This window comes from Schistocerca cancellata, chromosome 9 (assembly GCF_023864275.1).
Source record: "Schistocerca cancellata isolate TAMUIC-IGC-003103 chromosome 9, iqSchCanc2.1, whole genome shotgun sequence".
Taxonomy (NCBI): Eukaryota; Metazoa; Arthropoda; class Insecta; order Orthoptera; family Acrididae; genus Schistocerca; species Schistocerca cancellata.
In genome coordinates, this window is record NC_064634.1 from 317,959,616 (window position 1) to 317,979,229 (window position 19,614).

The following is a 19,614-nucleotide window of genomic DNA, read 5'->3' on the forward strand; positions in this document are numbered from 1 at the left end:
TCAGTTGTGCAATCACACTGTTATCAATGGTCATGTGAACATTCTCACAACCATAGATGAGGTTCTGGATCTCCAAGCAACACAGACACCCACCAGAATCATCATACTGTAAGGGCAGCAGTGCCGGATCATACAGCTACCACAACACAGATAAGAGGGCTACTGAGCTCAAACATGTCAACAGGAACTGTTGTGAACCGATTCTTAGCAGTGTGACTACAGGCACAAATGTCTCTAGCCTGTCTTCCACTCATGTCACAGCAAAGATGTGCACAGCTTGACTGGTGCCAATAGAGGATCACTTGGAAGATGGAATGGCACGTCTTGGTCTTCAGCATTGAAAGCAGATTCTCCCTGCAAGCAAGTGATGGTCATTTGCACATACAAAATAGACCTGGTGAGTGCTGCCTTGTACAGTCCTTCGGCTGAAGAAACACTGGCTCCACCACAGGTCTTATGGTCTGTGTTGCGATAACTTGCAACTCTTGTTCACCTTTGATGTTACTGAAGGGAACACAAACCAGCACTCAGTGCATGCAGAATGTTCTTAGACCTGTTCTTTTTGCCCTCTGGCAACAGGACAATGATGTGTTATTCCAACAGAATAATGCTCATCCACAAACTGCCCATGAAACTCATTGTGATCTGCAAGACATGTAGCAACTTTTCTGGCCAACACAATCTCTAGACTTGTCTCCAACCAAGCATTTGTGGGACATGATGGGATGAGAAGTGATTTGTGCAACTCGTCAACCAACAACTCTTATAGAACTACATGAACAGGTCGACTTAGAACAGTTTTTGCCATCTGTACGATCAACTGGATGCCAGAGTCAGGGCCTGCATTGCTGCCAGTGGAGGTTACACCACATACTAATATGGGTGTTTCAGCTAGGGTCGCTACCTGATACATCAGAACTGCTTGTGCTATTGATCTGTAAATGTAATCATTTCATGTACTCCATATGCACAGTTTGCAACAATTAATCTTGAGTGAATTGGAAACCTCTAAAAGGGTGTACTATTTTTTTTTTCCTGAAGCGTATGTATTACAGGCATTATAATGGTCAGATGTCTTCAAAACAAAGCTAACCTCTGCATTGGTGTACCACTTTTGTAATCTATATCCAACACCATTGCCTCAGGGTTTGACGGTAAGTAACAACCTGCTTGCACTTTTATCTTGCTAAGTGCCTCCAGACAAGCCCGTTTACGTTCTGGGCCTGCAACAATGGGAAACACATAAACTACTCCGCAGAATATTCAAAAGACTTTTCTTACAGTTGTCTAAAAACCACAAACGAAAGCTGTGTAAAAAATAAAACAATATAAAAGTTAGTGATTGTTCGATTACAGAGCTACTGATATTGTAATGAGTTTTCACTGTACCTTTAGGAAATGGTCTGATTTCTCCTGAGATGTTTGTTATTTTTGCAAAAAAGTCAAATTCTCGTTCATAAAACTGTTTAGCAGGCCCAGACAGTGAGGACACAATACTTTTTGTTAAAGAATCGAGGATATCATACAGTGTCGCTGCAAAAAATGGAAATATTATTCTTTGCTCAATATCAAGTGCTTTTTACATTATGAGAAAAAGACTGAAAAGGGAAAATTAAAAACTGATTCATATAACGAAATTACTACATCATTTACATTACTGCATAAATGGCACAGTACATTACAAGAATTTATGCATACTTTCAAAAGCTGTGGGAGTTATATAATTCTGAATCTGCAGCCAGGATTCCATTTGTAGGTACCACCTCCTAAAAATAATAAAACTGCTCATTTCACATTAAGTAAACATAGTCTGTGGCAGCTGAAGCCACACTGTAGCTCCAGCTGCCATAGACTGTGGTCAGGTGTGTGAGCTGTGTTTGTGTTAGCACGTGTGTGTTGTGTGTGTGTGTGTGTGTGTGTGTGTGTGTGTGTGTTGACTATTTCTGACAAAGGCCTTGTTGGCCAAAAGCTTATTGTGATAGTCTTTTTGTTGTGCCTATCTGCGACTCAACATCTTCATTATATACTGAGCAGCAACTATCCTTTCATAATATAGTTACATTTATCCTGGATTTTCAATTTTTTGAAGTAAAAGTGCCACTCTCCATGACCTACAAGCTGTAGCAAAAATTATCTCAAACTCTATGCAATAAATCAGCCAAGTAATAAGATTCAAGGCTTTATGCAATACAATGTGTAAAATTTGCTCAAGCTGTTACACAGGTCAGAAGCAGAAATTCACACACATGATGACATGAACTATCACACACACACACGCGCACGCAGACACACACACACACACACACACACACACACACACACACACAATATCTGATTTGGAATCAGACACTCCACAGCAATTCCTAGGTAATTTTAATTGGATGTGACTACTGGTAATTCAAGAGTCTACCCTGATAGCCTGGGTGAGATTGGGGTGTGACCTTGAAATTAATTACACACAGAGGAATATAAATAAATAAAATAAAAACTAGTGCAGCTGTGGAATTTCTATTTCCAAAATAAATATTTTATCAGGTATGGCCAAACCTATACAATTCTTCTACTCAAGTAATGGGGAAGACATATATAGTCGAGTCACAAAATCAGCCACAGCAACGTACACAATGAAACATGGAACATTTGTTTAACAAGGAAAATACTCATATTAAGAGAGCCCACTCCACCATTTATAAAATTCTCATGCAATAGATCCCCCTTGCAACATCAATGCTACCCATGTAGAAGACGCAGGTGCATGACCTTTCCGATAAATCCAACCAGCACATCCTACTTCAGTCCCATAATAGGCTATACTCTTATTCTGTCAAGAGGCAGTGCCAACTGTGGAAGCAGACATATCATATGCTAATGCTACTGTAATTAATACACAGCATTTTACATGCAACCGCCAATGAGCTGTCCACACATCTGAATCATAAACCCCTAACTGTGGCCTACAGCAGAGTTAACCACCTGGTAGCAAAATAAATTGCAAGGGGATGTTTCTATCACTTTCCTGCTTTCTGCATATTATTGTATGATATGCCAATGACAGGAATTCTGCTGTATTTATTCTGGTTTAGTGTAGATTGTTTTACAGAAGATGAAGTTTTTGGGATTTAACGCAAACAATTTTGTTTCCCAGAAATTTTGTAAATTTAAATATAAACACAAGCTCATTGCACAAGATGAACTTACGATCTTTCTGCTGCATTTCTTCATCAACATACATATTAGTTTGCATGTTCCAGATCAACTGATGTGCAACAACTTGTGATTTTTTGGAAATGTATTTGATAAACTCTATCACATACCCCATCTGTAATAAAAACAAGAATAATGTAACTTATTTTTGTAACTATGGTTGTCAGTCACTTCAACTGGTTTTATAAATTTCTTTTGAAGCTGAAAAAAAGGTTATGTCCTAAGATACAACATAAATTCGGTTATAAATATAACTGTTAACAACAATATTCAAACAGGAAATACAAAAACATGTATTTGCAATATTTTAATGGTACTTTCAACATACTATATTCCTTGACACACCTGAATTATATTCTCTAAAATGAAATAAATAGAATCAACAGATATGCCATCAATAAAAATCATTGAGATAAAATAAAACTTTCTACAGCTCAGCAATTTGAACCCATCTCTACTGCTTTTTGCAAGCTGCTGCTCTAACCATTTAGGCCATCAGAGCCTGCCTTCCTAGACTGATTCACAGTTTCAGTATCACTGATGTTTCCTTCCTACTACTCCCAAGAACAGAAACCAGAGGACTTCCCATGGGGTAGGAGTCCTGGCACTCAGGCAACTCTCATTGCAGTTTCTGGAAACAACAGAAAATCCTATAGGCCTGCAGTGATGGCCTAAATGGTTGACAGTATTGATCATGATATGTAGGCAATTTGTGTTCAAATCACAAATTTCTGTCATGATGTACTCATTACATTTTCTGTTTTGTAATCCAGAACTGTTTTTTTAAAATTGATTTTAAAATAAAGAGCTAAGTGGCACAAGAAAAGCAGATATGATTGTTTGCTAACTTACAAAACTCTCTACTTTTGGGATGGAAAGGAGGGGGTAGAGTTTTAACATACCATCAAGATCAAAAGAACTTAAGCACAAGCTCAAGTGGGACAAGTATGAGATAGCAAATCAACTGCGCCTTGTAAAAGTTATCATCATGTTCTGTGTATCATAACTCCAACCTCTTGCTATGATACGGAATGAGTCAGTTTTTTAACTACAGTACTTCATCTCAGTGGAAAATGTGACAAGAAGCAGATTATTTACATGACTTCTTAAATTTTTCTTTTCTTTTTTATGCAGTTAGTGATTTATACTTAACTATGAAGTAAAAGGAATTGTCATGCAGATATTATTTCACTGTAGTCTCACAGGGTTTGCTAGTGGTTACTAAAATCAACATGACTTGATATTTCAGTGAGCGACCTGCCCTCCATCTTCAGGAGAGATGCTGTTGCTGCTGATGAGTACACTGAAAACTGATGCCGTGGCTGGGAAATGTAATCATCTATAGGTATGCAAAGAGTTGCCACCCACTGTTCCAACTCAGTCGAACTTTGGTATGAAGGGCATGCACTACGAGGTGTGCGAGAAAAGTAATGAGACTAATTTTTTATTTACCACAGTTTTTATTTTTTTCAGACAACAATACTATCCCATTCAAAGTAGTTTCCTTTGGCAGCTGTACACTTGCAGAGTCACTGGTCCCAGTCTTGGCAGCAGCACTGAAGGACTTGAACTGATAGACAGCACTGAAGGGCTTCAACTGGTAGGGCCTTTAAAACTTAACAGCCACATTCTTTTGAATGTTCTGGGGCATTGTCCTGATACACAATCCACTTTTCTGTAATGTCCTGTCTCACTCGATTCACCCTTTTCCTCAGACTTTCTTGGACATCTTTGTAAAACGTTTTGGTTGACAGCTTGTTCTGGAGGAAAAAAAAATCATGCACAAAATTCCTACTGTCAAAAAACGGATCAGCATTGTTTCAATCTTTGATTTGCTTGTTTGAGCTTTTTTTAGTTGAGGAGATGTCTCAGTGTGCAAGTCTTCAGTTTGCCACTTTGACTCAGGATCATATTAAAAAATCCAGGATTCTTTGCGAATGAACCAGCCATGGTTATTAGCAATATTCTGCTCATTTATGAAATTTTTGGGCACCATTTTGCTATATATTTTTGCATGGGCAAAACTTCAGCCAACATTTTACGTACAGTGAAAGTGTTTAACAGGTCACCCATTATCCTTATCCTTGGTCTGACCTCTCAAGAGCACGCACACATTCAACATTTTCATCAGTTTTTGAAGTACCTGAGTGAGGTTCATTTTCAACATGTTCTCGGTCTTCCAAAAAATCATTTGTGCCAGTGAAAAACCACTCTCAAAAATCATGTGATGACTGTATGGAGCTGAAACAGGGACTCAGCATCTGGAAGGGATGAACACACTAGTATACACAAGCAGAACAACACAGTGTTGCCAGATCTCTCACACTGTTATCAGTCTCATTACTTTTCTCACGTATCTCGTATTTCCGACACAGATAGCCTGACACAGGAACTTGCACACCTGGCGTCTGTGGTTAAGGAAAACAGATATTCGGAGAAGCAGATTCATCAGGCTATGGAGTTTGTACCATCCATGGCAGTGCATGAAGAGAAGCATAGATCTTTAATCTTTGTTCCTTATGCTGGGGGTACATCCTTTAAGAATGGAAGAGTTTTAAGTAGATTTGACATTAGGACACTACTTGAGTTTGTCAAAGTTGATTTGGGAGCTACAGAGCCTGACATATACAAAATTCCATATCAATATGGGATGGAAAAAATAATTTTTTGTGTTAATAGCTGTAAAATTTTATTTATTCATTATAAATAAAATTGTACAGCTATTGGCACAAAAAATTATTTTTTTCCAAATATTTATCAGCTGTTGGTAACACTTGAAGAACGCTTCAATAAACTGGGATGACTTACATCGGCCATTGGATTCGTATAGTTCAGGACAGGTATGTGAGATGGGGTTACAGCAGTCTGAGAAATCAGTGATAGCAGAAAATTGTTTGAACAAGGAAAATGGGATGAAATGTGTTGCAACTGTGATAGTAGCCAGTATGTACTGTTTCTGGGTCAGTATTTATAAGGTAGCAACTGAAATTAGGTTGGCAGGCAACCTGATTAATAGAGACAATGAGTTTTCTCTTAGCAGGCCATGGAACCTGTACTATCATGCATCAAACATTCTTCGGTGTGGACAGCCTGAGTGCTTGAGAACAGACTATAAGAGGGATTCATCATTGACACCCATGCCAAAAGGTCAGTCTTGGGGGTTACACCTGTGGTGAGCTATGCAGGCACAGTGCACAGTATGGGGTTCAAATAGGGTTAGTATTTCTAGCCTTGGAATCAGTTTTCAATGGGATCTAGTAGCACCAGCAGTAGCATTTCTCCTGAAGGTGGCTCCACAGGTGGATAGCCGAAATACTGAGTCATGCTGATTTTAGGGTTTGGCAGCAAACCGGAGGAGACTACCATGAATTATTATGCCAGGAAAGTCTATGCAGTCAAATATGGCTTCAGTTTGCATTCGAAGCTAATTTCATTATCCATTAATTTCTTTATGTCACTGGGTAAATGGTCAAAGATTCTTATGATTAAATACTTCACTCTTTTCTGTGTCACACTAAGGATGAGGAATGAACAGTGTAACCATATCTCCATCTAGTGTTTATTTATGAATATTATTATTGTCTTCAAGCTGTAATGGTTGACAACAAATTTCATATGAGTGTAAATTCACTGTGAGGCTGTTTTCAGTATGTCTAACTGTTTATAGAACTGTCTGCAAGAGGTTCTAGAATGGACACCACACATATTATCTTCATTACACACATCTGTGCAAGAAATATTTTTTTCCTCAATGATGTGTTAGCCCAGAATATGTAAAGTAATGATCTGAGCATTTGCCTGAAGTAATTTCAGGAAACCAGACATAATGAAAACCTGGGAGATGAACCACACTCTTTCCAAATATGAGTCCAGTATCTCATCTATTGTCTCTCCTAATGTGGAGTTTACTTTGAGAGGAACAAGATTAAATGCACAGACATTTGATGACATGGATTGGCTGGCATGATTGGTGGTCTAAATTAAGAAGCTTGTAAATGCAGAAAAAATAGAGGAAAATGGTTGAAGAAGATTTACTAGAGTAAGAATAGGTAAGAGAAGTCAGAATGATGGGTAGAAATAAAGGGACAGCTATTAAAAGACCTGAACACATAGGAGATCTGGCAAGGAGCTTCGAGAAAGGTACAGCACAACCTTAATAGGAGTGTAATTAGAGGTCTTTCGTAAACACAAGTTTTGGAAAATGATTTTGATCTGAAGGTAGACAACCTTTTGTACCCACCACTCACTTTTTTATCTTGGCTAATAAGAAAATTTTCGAACTGCCTACTGGTTATACAGTAATAGTGATTTATGAAGTAGGGAAATAGTTTCACTTGAAAAATTACAGCAAGTTAAACCATATAATAATAATTACTTACCAAATTTTTATGACAATGTAACGAAAATGTTTTTACAAGTCTTACCACCTATTGCCCGTTGAAGGCTGCAATGCCCTCTAGTGTGCGGTAGGGATCAGGTCGAATGCCACTGATTTAGATGTAAGGCCTAAATAATTATTTCTTTCTGTGCTTGTATACCTAACTTGATTGCAAGGCAAGTCAATTTAACACAAAACCTCCTCAGTTTTTCTTTATCCTCCCACTGCTAGTGTGCCACAACCATGCTCCAGTCTCCTCATTTCTCCAAATACTCTCCTCCACACTTTTCAGCCTACTATCCCTTGGTCTTCCTTTAGGCATTTTGCTTTGGAACCTCAGTTAAAGCACCTTTCTGCAATTCTACAAAATGTCATTCCCTTTACATACCTGTTGCACTTAAGCCTCACTGTTTCTATTCAGTCCTCTGGGAGTTTTTTTTTTATGTGTGCTTGTAGCCTGCTAAGTCCCTTTTCTTCAATGGCCTAGTTCAGAAGCATGAGTCAGGATACACTCTTAGTAAGAGTAATACATTATTTCTTAGGATTTCTATGGAACAGCTTTATTCTAATCATGCTCCTGTATTTCCAAGAAATGCCACTGCCTGCATGTCTCTCTTAATGACTTCAACATAATTTTTTTAAGGTAATAATAGCAATGGAAAATTAAATTAAAGAAACTAATACATTATGAGGCAAAACTGCTGGCCAGTGCTCAACTTATTATTACAGCTTTATTTCTACTTTTGTCCCCTAAAACCAAAGAAAACTTTATATGTCTTATTTTCAGCTGGAAAGAAGGCTCTCATTATGCCTAGATTATAGTTCTTGAAAAGCTGAACCTTTTAAAAATTCGACACACACTGAAAATAATGTAAAATGCAATTATATTACCGTATCATGTCTCACTGCCTGCACCAACTGTGGAATGTAGAAGAGAACTGCATCTGCAGGATAACTACTAAGCACTCTGACTGCATACTGGGCCGTGATGGGATGTGGTGGAAACTGCCGTGAGAAGAACGACAAAGCATGGATTGGGGTTACAGGAGCCCAGGTCAGGCAGTGGACAATCTGAAATTAAATAAACATATGAGTGTTTTGTAAGTAGAAGCTTATTCTGGTACTTTCATTTACACAATCTATAAAATACTGCATATGAATTGGCCATATTAATATGAAAAATTTGAAGCAGACAAATAGCAAATGTGTGTACATTGGCATTCCACACAGGATATTACTAGGAGAGAAATAGTGGTAAATAAATTATATCCCAAGGATCAGTTAAGCACACAATCTTCAGAGTGAAGATCCATTCATTTGAAGCTTCCTGGTAGATGAAAACTATGTGCTGGATCCAGACTCAAACTTGAGGCCTTAAACTTTCGTGGGCAAGTGCTCCACTGAATAAGCTATCCAAGCATGGCTCACGACCTGCCCTCACAGTTTTACCTCTGCCAGTACTTCCCCCCACCCTCCAAATTTCACAGTTCTCTTGCATATTTTGCCTATGAAAGACAAAGGTTCTGTCGGTCCACTACGCAGTTTTAATCTGAACAAAGTATGTTGATAATATTTAAGAAGATAAAAAAATAAGGTAACTGGTATGAATTTGATTCAGAACTACATTGCAAAAAGTGTTAAGAATGTTCCAGACACCTCCACCTCCCCCAATGAAAGCAGTTTCTTTTCATAGCTATGGTTGTGCTGTTGATAAAATATTTATTTATTTATTTATTTATTGTATATAGCCCACTGACACATTTATGTGAGTGTGACACTAGAATGTAGAATGAGTCAAAATACAGATTATAAAATGAACTCTACATGTAAAATGAAGAGTTTTCAAGGGCAGCACAATTAATTTACCAAAAACAGTCAGAGAAAATAAAGCATAAAAAAGAATAGCAATTACAGGATAAAATGGGAGTAGTACAAAACATTATTCTTTGTTGTCTAATTATTCAAAAGACTGTAGTGAACACATAAAGAGTATTCATGAAAACAGTTTATCTGTCTTTCCTAAAAAATCTAAAGAATAAATGTTTTTACAAGTAAATACATACTTATTTTAAGTGAGGCAAAGGTGTCACATACACATTTAATGTTCTGCAATGAATTAATGATTTTAACACTACTGTACAATACACTTTTGACTGATGATGACCGAAGTTAAGTCCCATAGTGCTCAGAGCCATTTGAACCATTTTTAGTACACTTTTCTGTATCAGACTCAAGCTCTTTGGGTCACAATTGAAGCCAGTTTTTCTTCTTGTAATGTGATCATAGCACATTTCAGTCATTTCGTAGCACACAATGTCATTAACGAAGCACATAATGGACTGGATATTATCTAGTAAGTATTACAACTGTCTTACAAAGTATACAGTAGGGGTTCCTGTATACGATCCAAACACAGTTCAGACCTGTTTGATAATAGAAGATATTCTTCAATAGGAATAAATTGCCACAAAGATAATTCCACAACACATGGTGAAGTGGAAGCACTTGAAGTACATGCATTTGTTGGCAGTGATGTCACAAAAACTTGATACAGGACTAATGACAACTGTCATTGAAGACAAATTATTTAACATTTGAATGACACAAAATTCCCAGACTTCAATGAATACCCCACAATCCTGCTTCCAGATTTGATTTTTGCCTCAACAATTTATGTCTTTGTTTGGCACTCTACAAGGAGTTCCCATCTCATCCATAATTTGTACATATTTCCCACAGATAAACTGTATGCTACTTGATGTCATGCCTGCATAGCCCTCACTTTTTTTTGGAACTGGGTTTGGATACAAGATTTCAGCTTTAAATGGATGAAACCAGCCGTTGTATTTCTGAGAAAACTTCATAATTTACTTGTCATTTTAAATGCAGCTATAGCTTTCTGGAGCTTACCATGGACCCACTTCAATTCCTATCTTCAGTGGTACATTTGAATGTTAATTAGCATTACATTTTCCTTCAAAATAGAAAATTGCAGATGTAGGCTTGGTAATTTCTTGTGGCTATTGCTCAGCAATGTTGCACTCTGTTTTCAAGAAACCTGCTGAGAGACAGTCGCCTCCACTAACAATAATTTCTTTCCACAATCATTAACCTATTTCTTCTTTCTCTTTGCCAACTTTAGAGTATTTGCTGGTGAGTGGAGACCTTTGAGTATACAGAATGGAGGCTTTTTTTGCACATGACATCTCTTATTCTTCTTACAATTACCTAATCATAATTCAACACATCATATATCATGTTGTTGCTAAGAACACATTTCCAAACTGGCACTCTTTGTGGGTTTTCTAAAGTCATCTTTGCTGAGAGGGTGTAACTTCATTCCATCGAGCAATTAGAAAATTAAAAGTTGGCTCAAACAGAACCCCACATACCTAAGAAACTCCAAACAAATAAAGTGTGATAAATGTCCCACAAGTTACCCACTTATTTTATTATCCTTGCCACCAGCACAAAGCACTTCACAACACTGAGGGGTTTCTATAAATGTTATACTATGCTAATGATGGATGCAGTTAAACCAAGCTCCAAATTCTCCATAACATACAACATTCCAGCAGTACATGTAATAATTATTGCTGAAACTGCAAAGAGCTTATGGTTGTGGAGGAGCAGTAGCACTGACCATCCTCCCATCTATAGAACTCCAGGTTGGCCAACTTGTACTTAGTGAAGAATGGTCAAGCTTCCTCAGACACTTGAAATTTGACAGGACACATCCAGCATGTGTAGCTTAGTGGAAACTACAAATGTGGGAAGCATAACCAAGCACAACCCTCATCTCCTCCAGGGGGAGGGGGAGTGGGCAATAATGACACATTAGTCTATCGTATAGAGATGCTCAATGGCATACAAATAAAATTATGGCTACAGTGCAACTTTCCTTTTCATAATATTGTTACAAATAAAATTGTTGCTTATTCAAAAATTGAGTACGAATTATTCAGGGATACAGAGCCCTGATGATCAGATAATTGGTCATTCAATCTAAAGTTCAAATAGTGGCTTTCAGAAAATGATCATATAATGATGATGATGATGATGATGGTGGTGGTGATTATTGGGCTTGTCAGGAGGTTGAAAAGTTAAACAGATTAGAATTTTTTCTGATTCACTGTTTTACATTGTGCCGTATGGGCTACAGTTAACACCTATTAAGGTGACATAATGTTTTGCATGGCGTGCAAACGATTTTCCACATGCTGAAAGAACAGTAATATATTTCAGTACTAAAGGGAATGAGTCTAGTCTGGACTACTGCATGTCATGACAGCAGTGTTAAACACTACTCTATGGACAGCTTTGGTGCCGGTCTAGAACAAATATTGATATGATACTCCAATTCTGCAAACCAGAATGATGCTGGAGTTTGTACATATGGTCTTCTCCTGAACTACAGCTGTACCACATGCTTACCTCAAGTTACAATACAATTTTCTTTCTTGAGTAAAGGACAGTTCGTCATCCAAAAAATTGAAAATAAGAGAAAAGTATGAATTCTTTGGTGTACCTCTACTGTGCTGTGTTGTTGAAATTGTTTTTCTGGTGGTTTTAGACAGCCCACTAAGTACATTGCATCCTTTCTGAAAAGCTGTGATATCTAAATTTTTGATGAATATAGTCATACTGTCAAGCCAGTACAGAAATAAACAAACTTACTAAGTATTGTTTGTATGAATTACCCCTATCAACCTATATAAACTTTCGAAACTTCCTGGCAGATTAAAACAGTGTGCCGGACCGAGACTCAAATTCAGGACCTTTGCTAGAGCACTTGCCCGCGAAAGGCAAAGGTCCTGAGTTCAAGTCTCGGTCTGACACACAGTTTTAATCTGCCAGGAAGTTTCATATCAGCGCACACTCTGCTGCAGAGTGAAAATGTCATTCTATATAAACTTTCCTTTGGCCCCAAAACAAGATAAAGTGTTGCACACATCTGTACAAACAGATACAATATTAAATTATTAATAGAAACACAAGCAGCAACAGTCTTCAAACATTAAACAAATAACCAAGATGCATACAAAGGAAATATTTGGTAGTTTGCTGTTAGAAAGAAAGAAAAATAAGCTACTAAAACAGTGAATAATTTGCTAACATACCTCACTGGCATCATTAAGCAATGCATCTGTTGTAACAAGATAGTTGAGAGCATGTGGGATGTGAGAGACAACTGTAGGATTCCCACGTACTTGATTGGACACCTCACGAATTATGCTCTCTGTGTTTTTCAACCTAAAATATGACATCAAACTTGAATCTTTATTTGAAACATGTGGATTGGAGCTCTAATAGGAAGTGTCTCAACTTAGATTCAGAAAAAGTATTTCTCTATCTTTAATTAATTAACATACAATAACAGTAACAGTAATAGTTACAGAACACAATGGTCTCTCATAATCTTGTAAGACCAGCGAAAGTTTACAAACCTGAGAGGAAGAAAGACTGCCAGTATGGGGCTTATATCCCATGCTAACCGAGCATTGTCCCTCCATGTACGTTCTGTCATTGTCTTTGAGCGCCAGGCAGCTATTGTGTCTTCTCCTTGCACTTGTCTCTCTTGGCGGCCCATTGGATTGTACCATATCAATAAGAATTCTATTTCTACAGCCTGCACAAAAAGACAGAACACTACAAAAATAGTGCACTTGATCTCACATAATAAGTGAGGTGTTTCTACAAAATTTGGTCATTTAACAGTATGTCCTGAAATGTTTAATGAATTTCAGTCACTAATAATTATCAAGAAGTATGTTATAGGTAACAAAAGAAAACAATAACATGTAATATGTGCAACACTGGTTAATAGATCAAAGGATCTTTCAAATTACAAATACCATCCCCAACACTAATTGCATAGTGGAATAACAAATAAAATCAACAGAAGGGTATGCATGCATGCTTGCATCAATTACTAAGATGACATTTACATATGTTTCATATTTTTCTTGATAATATTCTGTCCCATCAGCAACATAGAAAAACATTAAAGTTGTAAATTGAGGGCACAGATTGACTGACTGACTGACCGACTGACCCACTGATTGAGGGGGAGCAGGGGGGTGTTTATGGGACTAAACGGTGAGCTCATCAGACCCGTGATTACAAAGTTACACATGGAAGAGAGAGGGTCAGCTAAAAGTGGATGGATCTAGTCAGAAAAGAGAAACTATAAAATAAGGAAGTTAAAACACACACAGCAGAAGGTATAAAAGGGTAGCCCAAATCGAAAAACTGGGAAAACGAGGGATAAAAGAGCAGTCTTTGCAAGGGGGAGAGGTCATGTGTCCCAGACCAAGGACACAGACTTTTATCAGGCTATGCTATCAGGCTGCATCGTATGTGTGTGTGTGTGTGTGTGTGTGTGTGTGTGTGTGTGTGTGTGTGTGTGAGGGAGGGGGAGGGAGGGGGAGAGGGGGAGAGAGAGAGAGAGAGAGAGAGAGAGAGGGCTGCATCGTGTGTGTGTGTGTGTGTGTGTGTGTGTGTGTGTGTGTGAGGGAGGGAGGGGGAGGGAGGGGGAGAGGGGGAGAGAGAGAGAGAGAGAGAGAGAGAGAGAGAGAGAGAGAGAGAGAGAGAGCACATGCATGCACAAATGTACTTTATGGGGCTATCTTCTGCTCAACGCTTCCTCTATATGAAGCGTATTAGGTAACTGGATCGATAAAAAGAATCTATTCACCAAGCAGTGGTAGAAGCGCATACACATAAAGAAAGGTTTTACTTATGCAAGCTTTTGCAGCCAGTAGCTCCTCCTCCTCCTGGCAGAAGGGTTGAAACAGAAGGAAGAGGGGTGAAGGAAAAGACTGGAAAGGTTTAGGAAAAGGGATAGAGTTTGGAAAAGTCACCCAGAGCCATGAGTCAGGGGAGACTTAGCAGATGGGATGAGGACCGTTTCCTTCTCATCCCCTTGATGAACAAATTTTTTTTACCCATGCAATTACAATACATCATCAAAAATTGATTATGTTTGTTTCTATATGAAAAGCTATCAACATCTCTCACACTACAGTTTGAAATTTTAAATTGGTTTCTTCAGCTGTTCAAAAATCTGACACTAACATAACTGAAACTTCCTGGCAGATTAAAACTGTGTGCTGGACTGAGACTCGAACTCGGGACCTTTGCCTTTCGCGGGCAAGTGCTCTGCTGGCAGAAGTAAAGCTGTGAGGACAGGGCATGAGTCGTGCTTGGGTAGCTCAGTTGGTAGAGCACTTGCCCGCGAAAGGCAAAGGTCCCGAGTTCGAGTCTCGGTCCGGCACACAGTTTTACTCTGCCAGGAAGTTTCATATCAGCGCACACTCCGCTATAGAGTAAAAATTTCACTCTACTAACATAACTGTTCATGTGGTAAATATTACCCTGCATGTAATTCTCTTTTTATAAGTAAACAACTAATGTAAAGTAATGACATGAAATGTAATACACATAACAATAATTAATATAAAAAAGGATCCTCCAAACTACAAATACTATACTTCTTGACTACTGATTATATGTTTTTTCTTCTCTTTCAGTAACATGCACAAACTGTTGAGGTATCAAGGAGCAATCTGTTATATTCATAATATTACAAGCTGAATGAGCTGTTTCACCCACCAGTAGCTCAAGTATCAGATTTCTCTTTTTAATATAGTTTTTCACAAAGACATCAGCATTGGGTACTCTCTTACTACGTGCAGATCTCTTTGATAATGTGTTGGTGCTAGAGGACAGAGGCACTGTGTTGATCCAGCCAGTAGCTTGGCGTGTGAAGTCTCCAGATGTTGACCTCATATCACTACTCATGGAATGAAAGGTAGATGATGGGGCAAAGAGATCAAAATCTGAAAAACATAAAATTCAATAAAACAGGCACTTAAAGCCAACAGGACACAATGTATTACAGGGACAGAGATATTTTTCATTACAAGGTTATCACATTAATACTACACATAAGTTTTACATTCACATATAGATTCTAATATCTAGTCTTGAAACAGAATTTCGTATCATGATAAATTTAAAATAGTAGTCATATGAAACAATAACTGACGCACTCACTAGACACATGAGGTTCTACATCTACAACTACAAGGTGAGAAAACAATCAGAGATTCACTGCTCTCAAACATTTTCTGACACTAACATCTTCTTTTTCATCAGATGCTCACATTTAGAGGACACAAATTTTCCATTTGGGCTAAGCCATACATGATTGAAAACCCTATAATAATACCAATCTTCACTGTTCTCTCACATTTCTTTACATTGAGAATTTTATGAGGAGGACAGACTGTTACTCACAATACAGCGAAGATGAGGAGTCGCAGATACGCACTGCAAAAGGACTCTGTGTGTGTGTGTGTGTGTGTGTGTGTGTGTGTGTGTGTGTGTGTGTGTGTGTGTGTGTGTGCGCGTGTGCACGTGCGCGCAGTCTAATTCTGATGAAGGGCTTCCTGGCAAAAAGCTTACATGTTTGACTGCCTTTTTGTTGTGTATATCTGCAACTCAAAATCCCTGTTACATGGTGAATAGCAATCTAGCCTTTGCATAATACTGTCACTATTCCATCATGGATTTTCCATTGTTCTGTTTATGTTGATATTTCCTTCACCTTCAATAGATAAAGCAGCAGTAAAGTTAGGACACAGAGTGTTTTATGCCTTGTAATCTCTTTCGATCCTCTGGCTATAGCTGTGTACATTAATTTCTACTGTGTCTTACTGCAGCAGAAGTACTTTTTCCCTGTGGAAATCAGAGGTACATATTTGTAAATGTTTGGCCTTTTCATCACATGCAAGTGCTGCCATCTGTTGGGTATCAATATAAAAATATCTGCAAGTTAATGTAGCAATACGCAGCAGCATGTGACATTGCATACTAGCTTGTGATCAGCAGAATATACAGATGTGGTTGGTTCACTATATTCCACCACATAATGTAATGTTGTTATTGTTATTTTGCATGGTAATTATTGAATGATCATTCTACCATTTATTAGAATAGAGAATATTTTGTTATTAGTAATTTTAGTTTACAAAGTATGTTTTGAAAATGGGTACATATTTCTGTTTAAATCTTGCATCTAAAATCATTAAAAAAATCACTTAAGAGCATTACCAAATAAATAAAAACTTTCCTTCCTCCAGAAATAATGCATGTATGAAAGGGTGAAGAAGAACTGACAAAAATCTGTGCAAAATGAAAACATGAAAGAGAAAGTAAAAAAGGTTTTTTATTTAATCTCCCAAAACAGTAAAAACCAGCACCACACCATACTTCTCTCTCTCTCTCTCTCTCTCTCTCTCTCTCTCTCTCTCACACACACACACGCACGCACGCACGCACGCACGCACACACACACACACACACACACACACACACACACACAGAGGGGGAATAAGAAATGGTGGTGGACAGTATGGGTCCAGTAATTTCTGAAAATACTATTACTCTATAAGTCAAATTGAAGAACCCAAAATACATAGGATATTTTCATGCTTGCTTTCACTTTCCTGATGATGGGGTCTGTGGAAGAAAGATGAGGAAAGACAGGTGAATGAATGGAAAGATGTCATTAAGATTCAGAACAAACTTTAATCACCTGCAATATTTAGGTACATCTACATCTACATCTACATGACTACTCTGCAATTCACATTTAAGTGCATGGCAGAGGTTTCATCGAACCACAATCATACTATATCTCTACCATTCCACTCCCAAACAGCGCGCGGGAAAAATGAACACCTAAACCTTTCTGTTCGAGCTCTGATATCTCTTATTTTATTTTGATGATCATTCCTACCTATGTAGGTTGGGCTCAACAAAATATTTTCGCATTCGGAAGAGAAAGTTGGTGACTGAAATTTCGTAAATAGAACTTGCCGCGACGAAAAAGTCTTTGCTTTAATGACTTCCATCCCAATTCGCGTATCATATCTGCCACACTCTATCCCCTATTACGTGATAATACAAAACGAGCTGCCCTTTTTTGCACCCTTTCGATGTCCTCCGTCAATCCCACCTGGTAAGGATCCCACACCGCGCAGCAATATTCTAACAGAGGACGAACGAGTGTAGTGTAAGCTGTCTCTTTAGTGGACTTGTTGCATCTTCTAAGTATCCTGCCAATGAAACGCAACCTTTGGCTCGCCTTCCCCACAATATTATCTATGTGGTCTTTCCAACTGAAGTTGTTCGTAATTTTTACACCCAGGTTACTTAGTTGAATTGACAGCCTTGAGAATTGTACTATTTATCGAGTAATCGAATTCCAACGGATTTTTTTTGGAACTCATGTGGATCACCTCACACTTTTCGTTATTTAACGTCAGCTGCCACCTGCCACACCATACAGCAATCTTTTCTAAATCGCTTTGCAACTGATACTGGTCTTCGGATGACCTTACTAGATGGTAAATTACAGCATCATCTGCGAACAACCTAAGAGAACTGCTCAGATTGTCACCCAGGTCATTTATATACATCAGGAACAGCAGAGGTCCCAGAACTCTTCCCTGGGGAACACCTGATATCACTTCAGTTTTACTCGATGATTTGCCGTCTATTACTACGAACTGCGATCTTCCTGACAGGAAATCATGAATCCAGTCGCACAACTGAGACGATACCCCATAGGCCCGCAGCTTGATTAGAAGTCGCTTGTGAGCAACGGTGTCAAAAGCTTTCTGGAAATCTAGAAATATGGAATCAACTTGAGATCCCCTGTCGATAGCGGCCATTACTTCATGCGAATAAAGAGCTAGCTGCGTTGCACAAGAACGATGTTTTCTGAAACCATGCTGATTACGTATCAACAGATCGTTCCCTTCGAGGTGATTCATAATGTTTGAATACAGTATATACTCCAAAACCCTACTGCAAACCGACGTCAATGATATAGGTCTGTAGTTCGATGGATTACTCCTACTACCCTTCTTAAACACTGGTGCGACCTGCGCAATTTTCCAATCTGTAGGTACAGATCTATCGGTGAGCGAGTGGTTGTATATGATTGCTAAGTAGGGAGCTATTGTATCAGCGTAATCTGAAAGGAACCTAATCGGTATACAATCTGGACCTGAAGACTTGCCCGTATCAAGCGATTTGAGTTGCTTCGCAACCGTTAAGGTATCTACTTCTAAGAAACTCATGGCGGCAGCTGTAGGTGGACCTGAAGACTTAGCGATTTGAGTTGCTTCGCAACCCCTAAGGTATCTACTTCTAAGAAACTCATGGTGGCAGCTGTAGGTAAGACCCAGTTGAAATCAAAACCAATACACATATTTACAAACAGTTTTTTCATGAAAAATAAGTGAATGAAACACAAATAATATGCCGTAATGACTCAAAGAATGATGTACAACACAGTGAACAATGTCTTCAGAAGTACAAAGGTAAATGTGCTACAGGATCACAGAATAGGCAAACAAATTAGGCTTACATACAAATTATTGACAACTGCTGGTGTAGTGAGAATTACTTTCAATAAAAGTATTACTGTTTTGTAGGTGTAAGTTTATGCATATCAACAGGAAGATTAATCTTTCCTATATGCAACTAGTGAAGAAGGAAAATGAGCACAAAATATTGAAGTTAGAACAAAAGTTTGAAGTGGTGTTGGGAGTCTCCATCTGTGAACTGCATGCATCAGTTCAAAATGAAAGAAAGATAGCCCTTAACATCTACTCAATAATATGACTTACCACCTATTACAGATGTTTTGAGATATTTTTTGTCAGAATGCATAGCTTGCCAGAAGCGTACAAGCACCAGAATGTCCTCTCGGAGTTCGTTCTCATTCTGTGTTGGGCAGTGTGGAGGAGGACTGCAGAAGTAGTCCAGGCAAGAAGCATAGACACGTTCACGCAAAACATTGCGAGCCAAGGATCGTGGCAATACCTGTTGAATTTACAACAGCTTCTTACTCTGACAATGGGAAAAATGCTTTATCTATTAATCAATTGAAATTCAAACAACATCCTCAGTAATCCCAAGCAATGTGTCAAAATAAACCTTCTCACTTTGTTTGC

The 19,614-nt window shown here is 38.3% G+C and overlaps 1 protein-coding gene across 2 annotated transcripts in view; it reads right to left on the reverse strand.

Annotated features, from left to right (window-relative positions):
• LOC126100298 (phosphatidylinositol 4-kinase alpha) overlaps positions 1–19,614 on the reverse strand; it is a 198,853-nt gene that overhangs the window by 30,320 nt on the left and 148,919 nt on the right. For both annotated transcript variants that reach the window (XM_049910906.1, XM_049910905.1), the window contains 8 exons: positions 19,288–19,483; positions 15,197–15,423; positions 13,030–13,211; positions 12,703–12,835; positions 8,474–8,653; positions 3,199–3,319; positions 1,390–1,533; positions 1,094–1,223 (listed from right to left, as the gene is read on the reverse strand). In XM_049910906.1, coding sequence (XP_049766863.1) covers positions 1,094–1,223; positions 1,390–1,533; positions 3,199–3,319; positions 8,474–8,653; positions 12,703–12,835; positions 13,030–13,211; positions 15,197–15,423; positions 19,288–19,483 — 1,313 coding nt within the window. The remainder of the gene's footprint in view (positions 1–1,093; positions 1,224–1,389; positions 1,534–3,198; positions 3,320–8,473; positions 8,654–12,702; positions 12,836–13,029; positions 13,212–15,196; positions 15,424–19,287; positions 19,484–19,614) is intronic.